The following is a 22,830-nucleotide window of genomic DNA, read 5'->3' on the forward strand; positions in this document are numbered from 1 at the left end:
TCACCAAAGGAACAGTTGTGTTTATTCCATTACTTAACAGCTATTACCCAGATGAAATCATAACAGCCAATAAGAACCCATAAAATTATAATGCTTGAGAATACATTAACTTGTCTGAATTTAACCCCAAATTAATAACCTTTGAATATTCTCTTCCCATCTCCTCCACTGCAGTAGAACAGCTATAGCACTTAATCTTGTTATTGCTCTGGAAAGAATGGTGTGTTTTACTCAGCAGCACAAACCTGCCATCTGGTACATGAAGCATTGATGCAAAAACCTTGATGTCCCACAGCTTCTTATGTGCTTTTCATAACTCCTCTCGAATAAATTCATGAACAGTGTGTAAGATGTCTTAAAGTCAAAACAGTCTTCTTTTAAACAGGGAAAGTTAAAATACTCAAACAGTAGGTAACATGGCCACTGATATTCAATGCTGATGTTTTCTTTAAACATAATTTCTTGTGAAGTGTGTCTTTCTGCAGTCCAGGTTTTCAGAGTCATTTGATACCCTGTTTCCCAGATTAGCTATTCTGTAGATGTTTACACTGTAACATCCAGTGAAATGTGTAACAGTATTACAGACACCGGAGTGGCCAGTCAATGGTAATGATTGCAGATGGGAGGTTTTCACTCTAAGAGAAAAAAACAATCATGGCACCCTAACCAGAAATCAGAACCTCAGCACATAAAAGCTATATGTATGTATACCTACATGTTTTTGTGCATGTTGTGCACAATATTTGTGTCTTACTTCCCTTTGGTTTTTTTTTCCTTGCAATAGTTTTCTATTCCATTCATTTCCATACTCCCAGTCAGGACCCCCAAAAACCAAACGATTAAATTTAAAGGAACAAAATCAGTTGAAATGAAAAGTGTTATTTTCCTGGTATAAAACATCTCACCAGATCACAACAAGCCTTTATCTTTGCAAGGCAGTTCTTTCACTCCTCATAGGACATAAACTACCATGGTACAGACTGTACTTACAGCCATTATTTCAAATGTGGGACCTAATCAGGCAGTGATGGGACAAACACACCTGAACCTCTAGGATATATGGATGTTCAACAATTTCTGTTAAGATACATACTCTGAACATATGGGCAGTTGTTTTCTGACTCAGTCAAATATCTGTGCTAGTCCTTTTCATACCATCGTCCATAGAGAGCAGCTGTCAGGAGGCCAGAAGATGTTCTATTTTTGCTTAGGAAATAGTAGTTGTTTTTCCAGCCCATGTGATCAGCAAAGTCCAAGGTAATACCAGATGTCAGCAGCAAAGGAAAGATGTAAGGGGTGCTCATATTTCCCCATAGCTGGAAATCTATCAGAGCAGTGGCATCTGTGACCTCCTGTCCACAAGTGCTAAAGCTGAGACCACCACACTTCACTAAGGCACAGGCCTGGACATAGTATGTGCCATGCACTGTATGGAGCCCATCAAAAACTCCCAAAGCATATAATTCATCAGTTAAAACAGCTCTCTGATAGTTTAAGTAACAACAAAGGGTATTGGCACAAACCTGGAGCTCTCCTTTTTCCCCCCATACAGGAACAAAAGTGAAGTTGTCATACATCATTTCTGCATAAAAGGAAGGAGGTGACTGTTCCTTTCCTTTTTCAGATACAATGCCAGGAGTCTCTTCTTGCTCCTTAAAGCAAACTTCATCATCCAGTGAGGTGCTCCTAAAAGTCCTGCATGAGTCATGTAAGTTCTCTCTAAATCTTTCGTTACTCTCTAAATTGGTTCTATAATCTGTGCTAATCACAGGAATTTCTGCTACTATGAGCTTGCCACCGTAACTTTCCATGTTGTGGTAGATGAATGATTTGACTGGAGTGTATATGCCACTCCCTGTCATGCCCAAGGTAGGGTGGTGGATGTTGGCTGCTAAAATATTGACATTGAAAGCTGTTGCAAAAGCTTGTTGAAATTCGACAGCAGACAAAAGCGGGAGCTGGTTCATCCAGGCAGTTGGATAAACAATTTGCTTCAAATTGTATTGTCTGATGAGGTTCACTGCAGGCTCAAAAAAGAGTATATCAAAGCAAGTGAACATGCCAAACTTGCCAGCAAAAGGGGTGTCAAAGAATGTGTAGTCTGGCTCTGGAGGGGTGTCAAAAGCATATTCGAAGTACAGGTTGTGTTTGCGATACGTGGCCAGCAGCGTTCCGTCCGCGGCCAACGCCACGTTGGTGTTGAACTGGTACCTCCCGTCCGACGGGCACCGAGGATCCGTGCGCTCACACGGCTGCTTGGTCCCTAAGTTGGCCACAAGGAATATCTTGTTCTTCAGAGCCATGCAGCTCAGGCGCTGAACGACCTGGAAAAGAGTATGGAGAAATGTGAGCACTTCCAAATGTGGTGGAGTAAGTTTTACTTAAGCATCTATGACTTATTTAATACTTTCCAAATTATTATTTTCAACTGTGTTCAAAATTGAACACATTAGACCATATCTGTGAAATTTAAAAGCACTGATGATTTTGTGACAAAAGCTACTGGAACCAGTAGCTTTGTCGGCAGAAAGGTATTTCAGATGTTAATTTTAAAATAGCTCTGAAAAAAATTGTCTGAGTTTTATTTCCTTAGAAGGAAGTAAGTAAATAAATCTATTCCAGGGGTGTTAATTTTTAGAAACTTGTGACTGGTAGGAGCATCAATGGCTTTAAAACACTGCATGTGTGTGCCTTTAGAACAGCAAATGTCTAATAATGATCATCTGCACCTGGATGTTTTTACTATAAATTTTTAAAAAGCAATTACTCGCTATGACTTAGAGAAGCAGAGATGGAAAGGGATAGACCTTGCATATTACAGAAAATAAATAGAAAATGTTGCAGACCACAGTATTGCTGGGATAGTTCTTCCATATCGGAGTGCTATACCAAGACTGACATTACTACAATCTCCAAACAGCATCATCTGAATGGCAAACTCAGTTCTTGCTTGCTTGGCCATGATCATTGGTAACAAAGATTCGTAGGCCAAATGGATCATTGTTTACAACTGCGATTCGTGTTTGCACACCAATTCTGCTTGGTAGGTACATGTAGGAACCCAGAGTGCCGAGAATTATTTCTCTGCCTGTTTTTAAGGGTTCTTACCCCCCTGAACAACACTGTTTTAGCCTCAAACCTTGGAAAAAACTGCCTATGATCAGACAAGAACTAGAAAATACAGTGGTGTGAATTAGGTGATAGACTACTATGTAAGATTGTCACAGGGTGAAAAATTTAGAGGTTTTGGGCTTCTCTTTGTAGTAAATAGATAAGAGCAAAAAATATCAAAATGGAGGATTGTTGTTGTTCTCCAAACCTTCTTCTTCTACTACTCCATATTCTGCAGTAAAAGTAATTTGGGATGATTGGACAAAGAATTCCACAGTTCCTGCCCGTGTTACTGAATAATTGGTAGGAAAGTAAAAATAATATACGTTTCTAGTAACCATTGGTTAAGTTATCTTTAAAAAGGCTGTGTAAATCTTGATAATTGGACTTCTCTCCTGCTTTCTGTGCTCTGTGTTATGCCTGGGTCACGCTAGTGGCTCTGTTCCTCTGATAAGACTTAATAAACAACTAGCTGGCAGCACGGAAACTCCAGGAAAAGTCTGGGTTTATTCTTTGAAACTCCTTGCAAGGACTTTAAAATATTCTCTCCCATCAGGAGGGATTTGATTTATGGCACAGTTTAGTGTCAGGTACATGCATGATTTCTATCATTCTATTGAGTTCTGTAATGTTAATAAGAATTAATAGTCTGTATTTACAAAGCATGGTTATTTTCAGTTCAGGTCCAGAATAGTCAATGACAATACTATTTTTGTAACAGCCAGGTCACCTCCAATGTAATCAGGCTTGGTTGGTGTCAAGCTGTGACTTCAATTACATTGTAGCAGGTAAGTCCCGTTACTTGTGCTAATGGTTGGACACGATTGCTGCGTCAGAATGCTGTGATGTCATTGAGTCATTCAACCCGAATAACGAGAATGCACCAAAAGTGAAGATTCTACTACGTTGTTTTATATAAAACAATGTTGTTCAAACTAAATTCACACACAATGTATCTTATGAGAGAGCAATTACCATTTCAGAGGTTGGGGAGGAGGAGATGACAAATCCAGATGGTTCACACACAACTAATTTCCTTGCATGTATGGATCTAAACCCTCCTCTGCTAAGAATGAAACTGGCAGAGCCTGAGCAGCCATGAAAACAGAATCTGGTACTAGGAGTTGTTAAATCTCTTGCTTACTTTCCTAAGCAAACCAACCTGAGCTATTTCCCACTTGGAGCACAAATGTAGCATTCAGTTATCCCACCCCTGCAGTCATCAGCCCTACATTTACCTCTGTGTCATTGAACAAATAGGGCTCTCTGCAGGGATTCCACTTCCCAGAGCGTGAATGCGGAACAAAATCCAAGTAAGGGTAAATGGAGCTTCTGGTGAAGTTGAAGCCATGGATTCCATCTTCAGGAAAAACAATGATCTGTGCCCCCTGTATGTAAAACCAAAACATGTTTTGTAGGCAAAGCAAAGGAAGAGAGGGGATCTCATGGCTAAAAAGAGCTAAAGAAAGTTAAGGATAACCCAATTATGTTCTGCCAATAATGTAGCTTGAAGATGTCTTTTCTTCTACTTCGTAGTAGGTGTAACTATGTAGTCGGTGTGTAACTATGTGTACAAAAAAACCACCTTATTTAACCTGACACATACCTTTATCTTGAAAAAGAATGCAAAAGAATGCATTTGGCATTATTTTAAGGGCATGCAAATAAGAGCATACTGCATCCAATTTCTTACCAAAGGTATTCTTCCTTCACAGGAGTCATGAGAATGTCATCATTCAGGTTAAACACTGATGATGTTAAAACTTGCCCTGACTTTTTTATCAGAATTATGCTATTTGCAGATACACTTTGTCAAAGGTGCTGCATCACTTAGTTAATTAGGTACAGGGTTGGACAGGGTACTGGCAGTGTTGACTACAGAAACAGCTTCACTGTGGAAGCAGTGCACAGTCTGGTAGAAATGTAGCCATGCCAGAGGCTCTGCCTGAAGTTCATGGAGATCTGAAGCATTCCTTAAAATGAGGTGGATTCTTCTTAAATCAGACACAGCACCAGCCACTCAGATTCCTGTTAGTTTTCAAAAGTCAGCTCAAATGTGTTACCTATGTAATGGCTGCACAAAAATTACTATTATGCTTCTGCCCAATCATCTGAACTTCTCAAAAAAAATTCACATTTTCAAATTATATAGAAATAGTAATTATTCTCTCCCAGAACAATAGATCTGTGAAAATTGCAAGTCAATTCTCCTCTGTGTAGGGGCACTAACATTGCTTCCTGTCACTAGAACCAGCTTTGGGTTTTCTTGGGAGGGGAGGAAAGAGGGCTGTGTGTAAGAACAGCTGGCGATACTAGTCTCTCTCCTCTAAATATATTTAGACTGAGAACCATTCCATGGTGGGTAGGAGAAAGGAATGGAAAACTTTAGTTCCACAAAGTTGTTAAAGGCGGAACATTAATTTCCAAAGCATCTGACTTCCTTAGTTTTTAGGAACATTCAGGAATTTCCATTGAGAGCATTGGAATAAAACCAAACCCAAGACAGCTGCCAGTAAGACAAGCTTTCAAGGAAACCCTTCCATTTAAGAAAACAGAAAGGAACTAGGTATTCAGACCAAAATAGAAAATTAATTTCCCTATACTAAATAACTATATGTGTGTTTTTCCAAGCTTGGAATAGCCCGAGTCAGGCAGGATGCTAATTGGCCTGATTCCTTTTCAGAGCTGCTGGCAGGTCAGATCGTCTGAGAACCCAGACCATAGTTATGTATATAAATATGGCTTTAGTTGCCTGGGAACACAAAAGTGAAAGATTATCTCCAAATAGCACTCCCTCTATATACACCCAGGGCACGCACAAGTGCTGCCTGGAGCTGGGCCGTACCTGCCTGGCAGCAGCCAGCACCTGCTGCTCATAGACGTCGAGGTTCCTGCCCATGAGCTCCAGCGCGGAGCGCCGCTCCACCAGCGCCGCCGGGGTCGGGCTCAGGATGGACTCGTGCTCGTACACCGCGGCCACGTAGTGCCCCTCCTGCCTCACTCTGCCTGAGACTGCTTGATAGAAGAGAAAGCAGATGGGCAGCTTCCAGCACAGAGCCATGGTGAATGCCATAAATCTAGAGAAGAAAACCAAACAGGGGGGTGGGGGGAGCATGAGCAAAATATAATGCCAGGAATTTAAATTTACAATTAAATAAGGATGGCAACTGATGCTCTCAGCAGTGTGGTGTCTTTGAGTTCCTGAATGACCCTGTGCATGTTGTTTCTAAACCTTAAATCCATCTACACTGGTGCTTTAAATAACTGTCCTGTTCAAAAGTGTTTTAGCTTCATATATAGCTCTACTGATCTCCTTGCTTGGTTTCTCTCTATAATAAACATTCATTTATAGATTATTTCACCATATATCAAAACATCTTTGAGAAAAGTTTAAAGCAGTTCACAAATTTGCAGTTCCTCCCCCGTTTGGTGATGGGGGATGTATTTAAAAGTAGCATTTCCTAAAATTACTTGGAGACTCTATTTAGTAGTCAAGCAGAAATAGGGCTTATTTTATCAATACTGAAAAAGATAATTGCCAAGAGAATTACACTAGACACTACTTCTGCATCTATCATATAAATGCATCTCCTAATGGATTATGAATTCACTGTATTCCAACACCACATGTGAAATAGGCAAATATTTCTCCTACAGTGCAGCTTTTCTGAACATTTATAAAAATGTTGAGTGCAATTCAGATCCACATTCCTCCCGTACGATGCAGATCCATAAGGTTAAAAATGTGTCCATAGTAACAACAATAAATCAAAAATCCATACAAAACAGAGAAAATTTGCATTAGTTAGCTTTTCTTAGAAAAAAATTAAGAATTATTGAGTCTGGAAGGCTGGCGCACTCTCTGCAATATGGGCTCTGCATGTAACCCTCCCTTTGACATCCCAGGTTAGGAGAGGACTTAGGAACAAGGACTGACACAGTCACTGGTTGTGCAATGCTTCAGAAAGACTGTTGAAATGCCTTTTAATCCAGAATTATTCTCACTTGAGAATTCTGTATTTGTCACCACAGCGTCACTAGTATCATTAAAGAATTAAATCTCAAATATCTGAAGCTGGAGGAACACGCAGGAGAGATCTACTGGTGCTGTATATTGATAGCTGTAAGTTCAGTTACTGACTTTTTAATTGTATTTGCTCTCTGGGAACTTGTATCCAAGAAAAAAAATGTTCCAAAACACTCTTAGTGCCCTTCAGTCTTCGTGATCTACAAATCCCTGAATTTTTCTAAAGCAAATACAGACTGACAGACACATGCATGAAGAGTCTTCTCTAGATCCCATTAGGAGTTCAGCAGGAGAAAAAGATCAATTCTAAACTAATCACAATCTTATTTTTATTCATGTTATATTAAATGTAGTTTTGTACCTAAAAAAAAGAAAGTCTATGGCAAGTTAACTGAAAATATCTCTTTGCTTGAATACCAGGATGAAAAGCAGCTAATAATAATGCTCAATACTGCTTTTTTTTTCCTAAACACCAACTGTTTAGTACCTAAAAATGAACAAATGGAAAAAGCATTTAGTAAGTACTATCTTAGTTTAAGGCACTTGTTTCCTTCTAGGAGCTCTACGTGCTATTTGCAACACTGGTTTGATAGCAGCACAATCCCATGTAGGACAGCAAAGTCATAACCTTGGTGCCCATGGTGGGCAGAAGAATTATTTTCTCAACCAAAAAGTCTTAACATGTAATAGTAACACTTCTAAGGGTAAAGCAGAAACTTAGCCATTCAACGCTGCTAAGCTCAACTACATATTCCTATTTCCTTGAGCTTTAATTAGCCAATGTGTCCAGGCATACATGCCTTCAAGGGTAAATTTATTTAAAGTGTGATAAAAACAGAATAAAACCTCGGCCTCCCTGCAATCAGATGGATTAGAGATACTGCATTTATATAAACAGTTTTGAAAAGTGATGTATGACAAGCTCTCCTTGCTATTCTGCAAGTCGAGGAAAGCATTCAATACTTTTTGGGGGTGATTTGGCAATGCATGTCAAGAATAGAGGTGCCTCCTTGTCCTGTGCAGCTCAGCTTTGCAAATTAAATACCAAAGCACATGTGAAGATATAAAGCAGCAGCAGGAGGAGGGAGTTCAGGGGTGGGAAACCTCTCACAGTTAAGGAATGTACTGAAAATAAACAAGCTATGTTGCATTTCACTGACAAGACTCTCTTTTCTATTTCTTGTCACCCCTTCAAAGCCAAAATGCCTATTTAGGACAGGAATGGGTTCTAGTCAGCTCCTCCTTAATAAAGTTGTCAACTAAGATGTAATTAGAATTCATCATTACTAGCGATGGAAAAAGTTGGAGAGTTTCAGCTCATGAGATGGAATTGCTATGCATTAGAAAAACTGCCTTTTTTTTTAAGGCAAAACACACTAACAGAAAAAAATTAACAGGTAATGAGCTTCTACAAAATGTTGTATTTTACAAACATGCTTGGAGAGCTGTTACTTTTCTACCACGTTTCATTTCCTGGTGGTCAGAAACACTCAAAAGTACTAATCTGAATCTCTTACTCATTTAGATGCACAAGAGGTTTGGCACTGAACAAGCCCCTGCACAATCCCATCCAGCTGAACCTGGGCCAACTAAAATAACTAAAATAGTTCCTCTGAGTCCAACCCTGGGTTGTGATTACTGCTAGTCCTACAGATGATGGCTGAACACCTGTGTGAGTGCTCCCTAAAGCCTTTCCCCTGTCTGACAGCTTAAACAACAGGACTCTGCTATCTCATGGAGAGCCGTGACAAGCCCCGAGGCTGGGCTTGGGTGTATTAAACTTTCCAGCCAAAGTAAGGATACCAACAGGGTTTATTCAGCCCTTTGCCTGTTGATATTCCAAATATGTCTGACACATTCTGGATGTTTTTACTACTGGAAAGTGCTACACCATCCCATAAGTCCTTTCCTTGAAGAGAAGTTAATTTGCTTAGGATCTACAGAGCTGTCACCTCACCCAAACCGACTTTAAATTTTCATGACCTGAAGTGCTTTATCATTTTACTTCCTTTTATGTCCCTTTCCTGTGATTTATGTGGTCTTTTGCCTGACAGACAGGCTTCAGCAGGATCATGTCATCCAAATACAAATATTTCATAGCAGTATTACTGTTCCGCAGCCACAATATTCCAGTTATAGTTCCACACAAAGGGTAAAAAGACTGGTGTTCAAGTTTGGATGCCAAGTTTTCCCCCCAGTCACATTGCAGACTGTTTTCCTATTCACCTTTTCAGAATCATCTAATCCCAGTGTGTTGTGAAGTAAAGCATCCAGTCACTCGCTTTTCAACAGCTTTGGAAACTTAGAAGTCTGTCACCTGTCACCACACCTGGATGTATACACAGGGAAAAGCAACACATACCCTCCTTCTTCACACTTCTACACTCAGAAGAATCCAACAGATGTTGAAATAGCAGAGGCAGCACGGGTCCTCCTAAGTGGTTAATAGCAAATGCATGTTAAGCTATGCCTAACATATAGTATAGTAACAGAAATAGCAACATAAACAGTAGTAAGTAATAATAGTAACATAAACAGTAATGATTACTAGGCAAATATTCAATTGGCTATGGAAAAATAAAGTCTTTTTTAGGTTGAACGATATCCATGGATTGTGATGTTGCTGCAATTTTACTATGTATTATACAATGTATTTTAAAAACATATAAACTATAGTGAAATTTAAGGGGTTTTTCCACTGATCCCTCCTGTCTACTGCTTTTATTTGCCGCCATATATTACAGTATTTTACTATGCAGGTTTTGTAAAGGTTTTTTGCGATCTATGTCATCTTATCTATGGTTGTTTGTTGTTTGGCGAGTGAGGGCGCATGGAGCGCTGCTATCGTTAGTGGTTTGGCTGCACAAACCGAGGGCGGTGGCACGGACGAGCCGGAGCGTGGGGCAGGGACATGCTGTCACCCGTGTCACCTCAGCGACACGTGCCGGGACGGGCAGAGCCGGACCAAGGGGCGTGCGCCATCCTTCAGCGCGGATTTTGGGAGGGTGTCTCGCACTCCTCTGGCGCTTCCCCTGGTGAGCGCGGGCGTCGGGCACCGGCACCTCACACACAGGCCCGCACTTTGCCCCGCTCCGTTCGCCACCTCTGACCAACCCCACAAAGCCGGAGCGCTCGGGGGCGGCTACCCCGGGTACCGCGCGGCCCTGCGGCTCACGGAGGCCACCGGGGCCGCGGCCGGGCCTGCAGCGATCCCACCCTCCCCGCTCCGCATCGCTCCCGGCCAGCCCCGCTCCCGGCGGTACCCAGGCAGACCCTTCCCCATCCCGATCCTGCCCCTGCCCCCGCTCCCGCCCCCCGCGAGCCTCACGCTGGCGGCCCGGCGCCTCCCGCCTCCTGATTGGCTGCCCGCTCTGGCCAATAGGAAGCTGTCCCGGTCTCCGCCCCGCGCCGCCCGCCGGAGGGGTCGGGGTGGGCAGCCTTGGGCCCGCCCCCTCCGCTGTCTGATTGGCCGGGCCGCCTGTCAGTCACTGCGCGCGACCTTCGGCCGGGGGCCCGCTCCGGCCCGGTCCGAGGGGCGGCGGCGGCGGCGGGGTCGGGGCAGCGGGGCCGACATGGAGGGCGAGGCGGTCAGCGGGGCGCAGCTCATCGCCCAGGCCCTCAGGGCGCAAGTAAGAGCGCGGGGCGGGGACCGGCAGCCTGCAGGCCGGGACAGCGTGCAGCGAGCGAATGTGCGCGGCCGGTCTCACTCCGACCAGCGCTGCCGATCTCCCGGGGGCGGACGGAAAGGGCTGGCCCCGCCGCTCTGTGGGAGGGAGGGAAGGAAGGAGGTTCCGCCGCACAGCCCCGGGAACGGCCCGGCCCTGGTGCCGCCGGGGCAGCCCCGAGCTGCTGACCCCGGGGCGGCGTTCCCCAGGCCGGCACTGATTCCCTTCGTCTGCCGAGCCTGCCCCCTTCCCGAGCTCAGCCGATGCCCCCGTTACCACCAAGCAATGCCGAGGGTCCTCTGCGGCTCTTGCCGTGACAGCTGGATGCGCCTCCTTCACAGTGACGAAAACTCTTGTGTTGTCTCTAAACTCGAGATGCTGCTCACCTGGCACGGGTCATGAGAGAAGACTTTGCGTTTGGTCTGTGAAACATAGAAAAGTAGTTCAGTGGTAATCTTTCTCTCTGTGTTTCTGTGGGCACGGTACTATCCCAGCCATTTCTTGGGGCTTTTTTGGCGTTAATTTTCTGTCAAAGTGTAAAAGCACAAGGTGCCATGAGGCATTTTCAGAGTAGAAGCTGACATACTCAGGAAAGTGACATAGCAGAGATATCCCAGGTAAGAACTGGTCAGTAGAAAGCACTAAACACACACTGACCGAGGTACTGAACAGTTGTCCCACTGCTTGTAGACGCCCAAAATCCAGGACTTTCACAACCACAGAGGGCTGAGCTGCAAACACTAGCTGATGCCAGCTCTTTATGCTTCCACAGTGACCTGTGAGCTTCTCTGGGATTATATACGTTGTTATATTTTGGTTTTAGACTGCCTGTGTAGTTAGCATGTCTGGGTTTGGCATGTGCTTATTAAAGCTGTCTTTTGGGAAAAAACAGTCTGACTTTTCTCAACATTTTTCTTTATAGAATATTGAATACATGTTTGGCATTGTTGGTATTCCAGTCACTGAAATCGCAATTGCAGCCCAGGCAGTTGGAATAAAATATGTGGGAATGAGAAACGAACAAGCTGTAAGTATATATCTGTAGTTTTACAATGGAATGAAACCCAGCTTAAGTTTTCTTACTAGAAAGAATGTGGTCTCTGAATGTTCCTTTAAAGAACCTGTACAAAAGCAGCCACTGTTATTTTGGAATAATGGTGCATTGGTTTGAGTATTTCTTTGTGCCCTTCTTTTCCCAGTTCCATTTTAAAGTGACCCCTCCAAAGGGAATTGCATCTTTAATTTAAAAATGCCATTCTCCAATAAGGGAGCAAAGATAGGAAAAAAAGAAAGCAAAAATAATTTAAAGACAGCATGTGATAGAGAAGAAAAATATTACCAAAGTCATCTCCTTCAAGTGATATATTTTCAGATTTTATCTGCTAGGTTTTGAGATGCGCATCCAAGGCTTTTTGTTTTCTGTAGCTTTCTACACACTTCCCAGTATTCTTCTTCCTTAATTTTTTTTACTATTTTCTTTTACTGATGTCTTCCCTTCCAAACTGGGACAATGTTATTGTTCCCACTCCAATTGGTAGTATTTTAATTCTTTTTAGGACTTTATTACCTACCTCTTTACTGTTTTTTTCCTTGTCTATGTGGTGTTCTTAAGTGCCCAACGAAGAAAGTTTTCTTGTTGATTGATAAACTTGTTCTGACAATTTAAATAACTATGGGTTTTTTTCCTTAAGTATGTTTCAAAAGCTCACAAAACAGCAAACCATAGAAAGTAATAATGCTTCCAAGTGCTCAAATCAAACATGAACATATCTTTAGACTCTTATTTATGAATATTTCAACTTTATTGTGTACGTATCAGAAATTAGAGTCAAGCTCCTCAGCATTTTGGTGTTATGCTGCTAGTTCTGCTTTTGTTTGGTTTCCCACAGTAGTAACTCTTTTAATCTCCGTAATTTCTTGGGTGGTCTGAGGTCGAAGATAATAACCTTGGGTTCGTGCGTCATTTTCAAGAGCTGCTGCACAAGATGGGGAGCTGGCTGCTAGCTACTGAACTGGAGGCAGATGGACCAGCTGTTTTCCATAGTTGGAGCTGGTCTACAGCAGTTGCCAGTTTTCCTTTATTTATGTAGTTAATAACCTTCTGGATAGTCCCAGTCCTCAACAAACTATTGTAACAGTAGTTCTCCTAAATCAGGTGGTTGTGAGCTGTATGGTTTTGCTCTGTAATCCTTACATTCTTATATTGGAATGTGAGCATTTAGGGGAGTGTATGTCTCTATGGAAAATCTGTAACATTTGAAAGAGGCAAATGTATACAAACATGTTTAAAAGTTGTATTTGAGTCTTCAAAGGACTGGGAATTCAGCACAGTCTTTATGTTCCTGTAGGCCATTTAGCAAATATTCTAGTTTTAGCTGTGGTTACTAACATGATTAAAATTAATTACCTCATGTGTGTCTGTAATGAGCAGAGAAGATTGCTTTGCACTGCCAAATGAGATGCTGTTCTATTTATTACTTTTTACTAGATGAAGGAGACAAGAAATGTTCTGCTGTGTAAATGATGAGCTGCTTTTGCTTAGTGGAATAAAAATCACGCAAATACTTGTTTTAAGGTCAAAATGTCAGGACTTCTCTTCTTTGGGGAGTGGAAAGGATGAATGAAGATGAGAGTTTCTGTTTTTTCTTTATCCTCAGGGAGTAATAGAGTAATTGCTTAGCAGAGGAGAGGGTGAAAGGTTATATATAGTATATTCAAGATATACTCAATATTTTCATGTCATGGATTTAAATATCTCAGTTGTGTGGTCTGGCTGTGGAGGATGTGTATACAGCTGCTTCCTTTATTGGTGAAGGCAGCTGTATATGATATAAGATATATGGAAAATTAAGGGTTTTTTTCCAGGGGTTGAGTTTCTACCTCATTTCTAGGCCAGATGTAGCAAAAGGATTTCCCTGTAAAACTGGTAAAAGTTTAATTAGTAGTGTTCATAGGAAATAGGGCCCATAAGCAAGTTAAAGCACAAAACTCGTGATAAGATGATAATCAAGCAATGTACTTGTTGGTTGGCATCCTTATGTTCTTATTCCGCCCAGGATGGTGGTGGAGTCAGCATCCCTGGAGGTGTTCAGAAATGACTGGACATGGCACTTAGTGTCACGGACTAGTTGACAAGATGGTGATTGGACAGGTTGGACTCAATGATCTTGGAGGTCTTTTCCAACCTTAATGATTCTGTGAAAAGCTCATAAAGCTGCAGACTAGAAACACCTGATTGAAGCATGAAGCTAAAAGTAGCACTACCAATGCCCATAAGCCAGTCTCCTGTAATATGGCATGAGTTTGCCAGAAGCAATTCAGCTGCATCCGTATGCCCTTTGAACAGTGAAAAATTGTGTTGCAACTCCATGGGGTGTGTTTTTGTGTATCTGTCCCTGGGTAATTAGAGATTGCTGTGATTGCTTAGAAGACTGATAACCCAGATCAGTTCTAAACTTCAAAAAACCCCCTTTACTATATGGCTGTTTGTTAACAACACACATTGCTTAGGTTTAGTTCTTAATCTTTAATAATAATTATCACTACATATTCAAAGAAATTTCTTGATATTTGTATCCTAAGTTAGTTGTGAATATACAATATGCTGGAGCTGTTGCAGCTGTCAAGGGAATAGGGCTCCAGAACACTTTAGTAACGACAGCTGGAACCAAAGTGGGCATCTTATTGCCAGAGTACTCAATAATAACTAAATAATCAAATCTCAGTTCAATTTACAAACAAAAGAGGTAGGTTCTAAGGCCAGAAGCTTACTTTAAAAAAATTACAGAATATTGCAAAATGATGTTTTTTCCCATTAAGTGTTAGAACTTGCTGATTTCAAGACAAGAGCAAGAAAATATGAGAGAGTGGGCAATGTCACATGTGAATTCTTGAGTTCTGTTGTCACCTGTAAACTTCTATTTCTGCTTGATCACATAGTGTCTTTTTACCAGGCAAAATTTACATCCAAATGTTCAATATCACTACAGGAATAGTATAAAAACATACTCTGCAATAACACTGCTGGTAAGGTATGCTAACACATGTTGTAGATGTCACTTTTGTCATTTTTATTCAAAACATGATTTTTCTTTAAATGTCAACATGGCTAAAGCAAAGCGTGGTACCAAAGTGGAATGAGAAGTATTTCACCAGCACAGCTTGTAAAAGACAATCCCAAATTGTCTGATTATTGTCCCCAGTGTGAGATTTCAACTTTTTGCTTGATATCTGAAATACAGTGTTTCTGAAATACAATTCAGAATGGCTGGATTTCTGCTTCTTGTCTTTCTCTTGCAAGTCCCTCTTCCATGTTAGTCCAGAAGGCAGTGTAAAGCAGAAGTTTTAGGCGTTGTTCTGTTCTTCTTCCCTGGTTTTAGTGGTTTTTTTTAATCTGGTTGATTTTTTTGTTTTTCGAATCCCAAATATTCCTAATGTAATATCTTGTGAAAACAGGAGCCTGAAATATGGAGAGAAGTGGAGAAGAGTCTTGAGATTTTTCAGAATCTTTATGTAGACATCTTATAATGGGAAGGGTGAGGTGGTGCTTTTACTTTTAAGCCCTGATAGTCAGGGAAGGATCTATAGCTACTTATTTTCGTTATTTTTGCTGAAAGTTGTGTACAAAATATCATGAAATGTATACATAATAATAATTGTATCATTAACGCCAATATTTTCAACAGGCCTGTTATGCTGCATCTGCTGTTGGATATTTGACTGGCAGGTATGTAAAGAGTCTGCAAAGCTGTTAAGAAATGCTCACTAGTTAAGAGTTACCATTTTTTATCTCATCACCTAGAATAACAAGTGTCTCTACCTGAATTAAAATGCAGTAAAATTTGCGTTGAATCAGATGCACTTCTTCCAGTGTGAGCTTTCTTCATTGGTAACTGCTGATAAAGTGCAGTTGAGAAAACTCCAAACGTAAGTTTACCAAATTGCATATAAATGTTAGATGTTGGAGCAAATGTCATAGAAGAAGTCAGGAGCTGTGTTAGGATAAGCCTGTGTATGTTGCACACCTCTCTGTGGGTGGCACATAATTGTTCACTTGCTTTTCCAGTTGGATTGATACAGCTTCATAGTTTCTGATTTCCATGTCTATCTTTAGTCATTCGTACAAATTCCTAGCCATTCATGAATTTTGATGACATGAGTAAAACTTTAATATTCTATTTCAGCACCTTACTAATTTTAGTTGATTATTTATTTGATGTTCCCTGTGCTCACTCTCCTTTTCTCTTTCTCTTTTTTTCTTTTTGTATTTTCTCTGTAGACCAGGAGTATGTCTTGTAGTGTCTGGTCCAGGTTTCTTACACGCCCTTGGTGGGATAGCAAATGCAACCATTAACTGCTGGTAATTTAACTGCATTTTCCCTTTAAAATTCCAATAATTGTGTGTTGTTATTTGTTTCAGATGTTGAGCTCCATGGTATTTAATATTTTACTTTTTTCCCCCTTCAGATAATGAGAAACAAATTCTTCCTTTATCAAGCTTAAAATTAATTTTGTTTTATTTTCTGTATTCTCATGGATAAAATTCTTCTTTTTGTCCTACCCCATTGTGTGTATATTGGGAAATCTATCAGTATAGCTGGTTGTATGGATGTGTTTGAAAAGGAAGTCAATATTAGTATGCTTTCATGATCATGGAGATCATCTTAAAGGTGTTTTCTAAATTGAAATTCATACTGCCTTTGAATTACTGTATTTCTTGTGTGAATAAATTGACAACTGCATTGTTAAAATCCCTATTTGCCCCCCCACGCAGACATTTAGAGCAGTAATTAAGTAGTGAATTAAATGAGGTACAGAGGGACAGTATGTACTCCTGTAAGCCTTCACGGAGGTGTGACAGCTTTACCTGGTCTGCCACTGAAAGCTGTTCAGAAAGCTGTACTGAGGTATTTTGGGAAGAAGCTGTAGCAATACCAAGCAGATGTGTTCACAGAACAGAATGATCCAGAACAGTGTGATCTGGAACATTGAATTTGCAGTGGCTGATGGACGAGGGAAGCTCAGCAATGGGAATGCTAACAAATCAAGTCTGACATTTTGAAAAAAGACCTCTAGTGTTCGAACTCTTTTTTTTTTTTTTTAATTGAGTTATTGACTAAAGTTTAGCTGTCACTATGTGACTTTGGACTAAAAAAGGAAGATCATATGGAAACCTTGCTTTTGAACAGTCATGGGTTTCGTTATAGGAAAGAAGTGTTCACGTCACTTATGGATTTGCAGGACACATTTTTGACGGCAAAATACATTTTCAAGGGCAAAACCTCTTGATGTTTTCATGCTGCAAATTACCTGCCATGCTGCTGCCTCCTGTCCTGTCTCATTCTGAGCAAGGTTTTGTACCTCAGTCTGGCTATGACAATAGACTCCAAAGACAAGTGTGTGGTAGCTGGTAAGATTTGGAGTAAACACTAGCATGCTGAAGTACCATGCTCTTTCCCTGAAGTTGCAGTTAAATTTTTTTTCAGTTTACTGAAGTTCTTCTCTTGCACATCCGTAAGACTTAGCATTATTAGTTTCATTATAGTCAATGTTCTTTCTGCCTCAGTGTTGTTTTTCACTAGCTTTATAAGCACTGCTCTTCAAAATGTTTACAATATTGTTACAGTAGTACAATGATTTCCTTGAGGGAAAAACTTCTTTCTAGTTAGAATTATGTAAAATTTCAAGAGCAGAACTAAATCTTTTCAAGATATAGCTGTTGGAGTTGGCTTTCTGAACAGTAGACCAGTTTTGTAATTGTATTTCATTATTGGGAAGTAGTAGTTACTTTGTTCATTAAAACATTTAAATAAATTTGGAAAAGGCAAGTGAGAGGAACATAGGTTTTGTCACTGTCAAACAGTCTTGTTATATATGGATAGTGATAATCATTTTGCTGAGGGGAGAGAATAAGCAGAATAAAATGTGTAGAGGGATCACCAAGTGCATTTTTCCCATAACGATTTTTCACAGAGGTAAGATACAGCCGGAAGTTCTCATTTCGCTGTGCCAGGGGATTAGAACTGAGATTTTTTGATTTATGGCTGAGAAATGGCCTGGTTATGAAGCTTGGATCTAGATACACATATCCCCAAGTCTTATGGGTGATTAAATTTAGGATTATGCATGGAACACTCTGTAAGTGTTTCAGCTTGATACATTATAGAGATAAATGCAGTCAAAGGAAAGGCTGTATCTGAAGAGAAATTGTTTAAGAGAAAAAGCCTAGAAAGCTATTGACCCAATATTTCAATATAGTGCAGATGAATAAGCAGATTGATAAAACATCTTTCTTCTGTTGACTCAGCCTTTAGCATTTTAAGGAGTTTGACCTACAATTTGAATAAAAGACAGGTTTTCATTCACCGTAGGAAAATTATTTCTTGTATTTTGTGGAAATTACAATAAAAATGTGCTCCTGTGGAATGTATAACCCTCACTGTAAACTAAAACTGCTTTCCTCACATAGCCGTGAACTAATTTAAGATCAGGACTGCTTGCAAGCATGTTAATTTTTTGTTCAATTCTTTGGGTTTTGGGATTTTTTTTCTAAGAACAAAATGCAGGGAGTTGTGCTCTCAGCCAGCTAACTTCTGCTGTGTTCCAAATTGTATACAAGGAAAACGTAATCTTTTTGAAAAATTGTATCCTAGCTTGTTTCTTAGTTCTAGTGCATGTTATAATACCCTTTATAAACACAAGTCTTAATACTTTTTAGACAGTCAATGCTTTTTAACTTCTTATTAGATGTTTTCATTCCCTCAAACCACCGTGTCACCTATATTATCAAACTTGAATGAAAATTGCCTGCCATGTGATTTGGTTTTAGGGCTTCTATGGTGCAAGTCACTTAATATGGCCAAGTTATCCTAAAGCTGGTGACCCAAAAGCTGCTGGGGAGCCTACCAGCTGACATTCTGATATTTAGAATCCATTTCTGTATTCTGTATGTATTCCTGTAGAGATCTGTGGATGCTAATGGTGCACAGCACACCAAGAGCAGTAGGATTTGATTGTAAGGAGAGTTTACAGGTGTGATTGCAATTGTAAAAAAAAATATATATGTATGCTTATGGGGTTTTTTTGTTTGTTTTTTTTAATATACTTTTCTAGGCCTTTGATTGTTATTGGAGGTTCTTCTGACAGAAATCAGGAAACCATGGGGGCTTTCCAAGAATTCCCACAGGTACACAGACACACAACTTTCTACAGGAAGGTTTCAGTTAAATGATTGTTGTTTCTTCATTATTGTAGGAAAAACAATCCCTAACACTAACATTTCCTAGCAGATCTTATAATGCTGTTGATTTGCTCCATCTACTGGTTGACATTGTGTAAATACAGCAGATTGCCTGGAATGTCTTTGTCCCTACTTATGTTAGAACTCATACTCTGTTTTAGGTTCTCAGCTAGTATAAATTACCTTTGTTTGTTCTGAGATGGACAAAAGCAAAATGTCCAAGAAAAGAAACCAATTTGTGGGGAAGGAAAAAAAACCCCAAAAACTTGAGTACTCGGAGGAAGGAGTATGGTTTTGACAGTTTTCAGCAGCTGCTGCTGCATTTTTCTGTGGGGAAGTTTTCACCTTGTTGTTTTTCATCTGGTATTTCTTTCATTTTACTCATATTGAAATGAGATAGAAATGAGCAAATCACTTCGATAAATCAGCATAATGGTTTTTTGCTTTTATTCAGGTTGAAGCTGGCAGGCTGTACAACAAGCTCTCTGTCCGCCCAAGCAGCCTGGAAGTTATTCCTGCTGTTATTGAAAAGGTAGGAAAAAATACAAAATTAACAACAGAACATCAGGTAACTGTCTCCTGTTTTAAATTTTGAGGGCTTATTTTTGTATAGTTGTTACTCTAAGTAATTTGCTCTGGCAGATGTGAGGTGGTGGTTGATTGAGTAAATTAACAATTGGGGAGGTTCTGCCTTATGAACAATGCTATGGAATAGGCTAGAAATAGATTCTAATCCAATCTGATGCTTACTGATCCCTGCAGTGGTTTTTGTTAGCTTCAGACAGAGTTGGAAAATTTTTGTGAAATAAATGCTTTTAGGGAGAGATGCAGTAACTAGAAATGTAATGCTTCAACTTTTTTACCACTGTCATGTGAAGGAGGTTTGGAGGGGGGGCAGTGGAGATGGTTGTGTTTGGGGTTTGAGTTTGGTTGTTGCTTTGTTGGGTTTTTTTGAGAGTGAGAGAAAACACATCCTTATCTCAATGCTTTAGAGAGGATTAGGGAAGTCTCTTGGTACTGCTGTAGCAGCCCTTCAGCCATGTCAGCCCAAATTCTGCGTACAGTCATACTGTTTCCAGAAGTGCAAATTCAGCAGAGCATCTAACTGCAATAGAAGAACTGGAATCAAAAGTAATAGAAAATGGAGGCATTGGTTATCTTGGTTTTACTCTGTTTGTGCTACTTTAAGTAGAATTCGGCATGAATGTTTAATTTTGTGTCTCCAAACATAACAGCTGATAATGCAATTATCTCATTGTAAATTAAACAAAGAATTTAATACTGTACATCTGCTGAAAGGCCCTGGCTGGTGTATAAGGGAAAGTATAAATAGGTATCAAAACTTCAATTTATGGGTATAAATCAAGCCATGGAAAATGTAAATAGTATCAAGACTTGAATTTATTGATGTAAATCAATTCATGGAAACTTCCCCTGTGATGAATCAGCAATATGAAACTGTGTACCTTGTCTGCCTACAGAAGAGTTTTCTTGCTTTTTTGAATATAAATATTTTTAAAATCCTGTCAAACAGTGATTAAAACTTTGACTGTATGTTTCCTAGGCTGTAAGAACCAGTATGTATGGTCGTCCAGGTTCCTGCTATATTGACATACCTGGGGATTTTGTGAATCTTCAGGTGAATAAGAGCTCTGTCAAGTGCGTAAGGATTATGTTCATTATTTTTCAAGTCACTGAACAAAAGAAAATTCATTTATAGGTTAATTTCATATTTCCCTAAAACAAGAAAATCCAGCTTTTAAATGTAACATTCCATCATAACATGATATACAGATTATAGTTTGTAATGAAATGTGCAAAAAAAGAGTTAATATGGTAGTATAACAATGTTACTCTGTAAATCCCTGAAACAACACTACCTACAAGATTAAAGAAACAAGGAGGGAAAACTTCAAAGCCTGTTTTAAAAAAATATATCCTGTTCTAATAAATGCTGTAAGATGGTGTGTAGCAACTGCAATTTTATGCTAAACAATAGGTTTTGCCTTTCAACATTTCTTGTTTTGGAATTTTTAAAGAGCATCTTTTGTTTTGCTTGGCTTCAGGTACGTGGAATGCTGCCTGCCACCTCCCATCAGCATGGCTGAGCACTCTGCTGTATCAAAAGCAGCCTCTGTCATTGCTCTTTCCAAGCAGCCTCTGCTCATCGTTGGCAAAGGTAGAATGATCTGATGTAGCTTTGAACTGTGCACGTTCAGGACAAGAACAGTGATTGCTTTTCCCCAGAAGTGTTACCTGTCTTCTTTTTAGTCAAACAAAGAAACCAACCAACCGGTAGTTAAAACACAAAATTCTTTGGAATTTAACGTTAAAATCTGCTCTGGTTTTAGACTATTTTTGTTTTCTGTTCTGTAATGGTTTACTTTTCATCTAGTTTAAAGAAAAATCGATTGATAAAATACAAGTTTGTGTAGAAAAAAATCAGATAACTGTTGTCTTTAATCCTAGAGCCAGTACCAAGGGATCACTTCCAAAATTCCTGACAACTTAAATTCTGTTAAAGAAATTATATTCCCTGTCTGGTGTTCTGCCATATATAGCAAGAATCAGAATAGCCAGAGGTCATTTTTCTATGGATTCTTACTGAAAGTGCCAGCCTACCTGTGTTGGGATATAAAGCAACACAGCAGGTATTGCTGTTGTTGATGTTTTACAGACTCTTCATTGTACCCTGCCAGTGTAATCAATTCCTGGAAATGGAGGGTAATTATTCTCTGTGCTGGTTCACTTCTTTTTTGCCTCCTTGTGGAATGTTAGCCAGTGCAGTGGTGTTTTTGTTGAAGATACAGGTCAGCTAGGAACAGAATTAAAATAACCAGCTCATTTAACCCAGCCTGTTTTCCTGCAGATGTGGGGAATGATCTCTATCTATGTTTAATTGGGGAGTGCAATGATTGAAATGAGATGGATCTTATGATTGATTAGGTAATGAAATTGAAAACAGAAGGTAAATCTGGAGAGGTTATGGGGTTTTTTTTCTCCCTGGCTGAATACACATGAACAAAAGGGTGTTCTTTGAAAGTGAAAGGTGGAAAACTCAAAAAAATAGATCTGTGTTTTGTTGATGTCAGCAACTGAGAATCCACTCAACAAATGTATCTGGACTTTGTGCTATATATTGTTGTATGCAGAATTTTTGGAAGATTTACAAAAGTATATTCTTCAGGATTTAAGACTCACAGACTCAAGCCATTACACAAGGACTAGTCAGTTTTTCCAGGTTGTCTGGGCAAGCTTAATTCAGCAGCCATACACTGCTGCAGCATCACAGGAAACGTGTGCATAAACACATACCTTTGCAAGGACTTCTTTGTGCTTCTCTCTTTTCACTAAAGCCTTATGGAAGACTCTTCAGGCAGGTTGTTATGGAGCATGTGGTACAGCAGCATGCAGGGGGTAAGCAAGAAATGGCATAACACAACATAAAGATCATCTTGTGTTGCTGCTGCAGAAGTCTTTGTCCAATAATACCAAACTTCACCCACTAAAAAATGGTCATTTTAAATAAACAAGATCTCCTATTTTTCCCTGCCCTGCTTCATAAAGATAGATAAAATAGTTCAGTTGAAGTCTTACAAAAAAACCAACCGAACAAAACTTTTTGTCAAAAACATGTGAAATTTTAACCCCAGATATCTATGGCTTGGCATGTTAAGTTTTGAGTTCCTCAGAATGAAAAATAACAGGCAGCTTTCATTATGGGAAACAGTACTCTTTCTGCCACTAATGTAATCAGCTTAATTGAAGTTCAAGCAAATACAGTTGGT

The 22,830-nt window shown here is 39.9% G+C and overlaps 2 protein-coding genes across 9 annotated transcripts in view; one reads left to right on the plus strand and one right to left on the minus strand.

Annotated features, from left to right (window-relative positions):
- Positions 1–11,208, minus strand: BTD (biotinidase). 6 transcript variants are annotated; one of them, XM_019285481.2, is made up of 5 exons: positions 11,190–11,208; positions 9,501–9,572; positions 5,957–6,188; positions 4,350–4,499; positions 1–2,324 (listed from the first exon to the last, which is right to left on the minus strand). In XM_019285481.2, exons 3-5 carry the CDS (start codon positions 6,182–6,184, stop codon positions 1,140–1,142), a joined length of 1,563 nt encoding a protein of 520 aa, XP_019141026.1. In that variant the 5' UTR covers positions 6,185–6,188; positions 9,501–9,572; positions 11,190–11,208; the 3' UTR covers positions 1–1,139. The 6 variants fall into 6 exon arrangements, with proteins under 6 accessions (XP_019141026.1, XP_010397290.1, XP_019141024.1 ...); XM_010398988.4 differs by lacking the exon at positions 11,190–11,208 and adding an exon at positions 11,080–11,167; XM_019285479.3 differs by lacking the exon at positions 11,190–11,208 and adding an exon at positions 11,083–11,163.
- The window catches only part of HACL1 (2-hydroxyacyl-CoA lyase 1), a 21,523-nt gene continuing 9,337 nt past the window's right edge, over positions 10,645–22,830 (plus strand). The window contains exons 1-8 of one of the 3 annotated variants that reach the window (XM_039549061.1): positions 10,645–10,767; positions 11,726–11,830; positions 15,489–15,529; positions 16,082–16,162; positions 18,916–18,988; positions 19,497–19,574; positions 20,607–20,701; positions 21,109–21,221. In XM_039549061.1, the coding sequence (XP_039404995.1) occupies positions 10,711–10,767; positions 11,726–11,830; positions 15,489–15,529; positions 16,082–16,162; positions 18,916–18,988; positions 19,497–19,574; positions 20,607–20,701; positions 21,109–21,221 (643 nt within the window). In that variant the 5' untranslated portion in view covers positions 10,645–10,710. Of the gene's footprint in view, positions 10,768–11,137; positions 11,254–11,725; positions 11,831–15,488; positions 15,530–16,081; positions 16,163–18,915; positions 18,989–19,496; positions 19,575–20,606; positions 20,702–21,108; positions 21,222–22,830 lie in introns of those variants that run through there. The other 2 variants (XM_019285477.3, XM_010398987.4) reach the window with 2 other exon arrangements.

The sequence above is a fragment of the Corvus cornix genome, chromosome 2 (genome assembly GCF_000738735.6).
Source record: "Corvus cornix cornix isolate S_Up_H32 chromosome 2, ASM73873v5, whole genome shotgun sequence".
In the NCBI taxonomy this organism is placed as follows: domain Eukaryota; kingdom Metazoa; phylum Chordata; class Aves; order Passeriformes; family Corvidae; genus Corvus; species Corvus cornix.

Bases quoted from the DNA above. Each gene is read 5' to 3' on its own strand.
- BTD (XM_019285478.2), bottom strand. The intron at 4,500-5,956 runs GTACGGCCCAGC...TTTTACATACAG, and splicing joins TGCTGGCTGCTGCCAGGCAG to GGGGCACAGATCATTGTTTT. The intron at 2,325-4,349 runs GTAAATGTAGGG...ACTCTTTTCCAG, and splicing joins ATTTGTTCAATGACACAGAG to GTCGTTCAGCGCCTGAGCTG.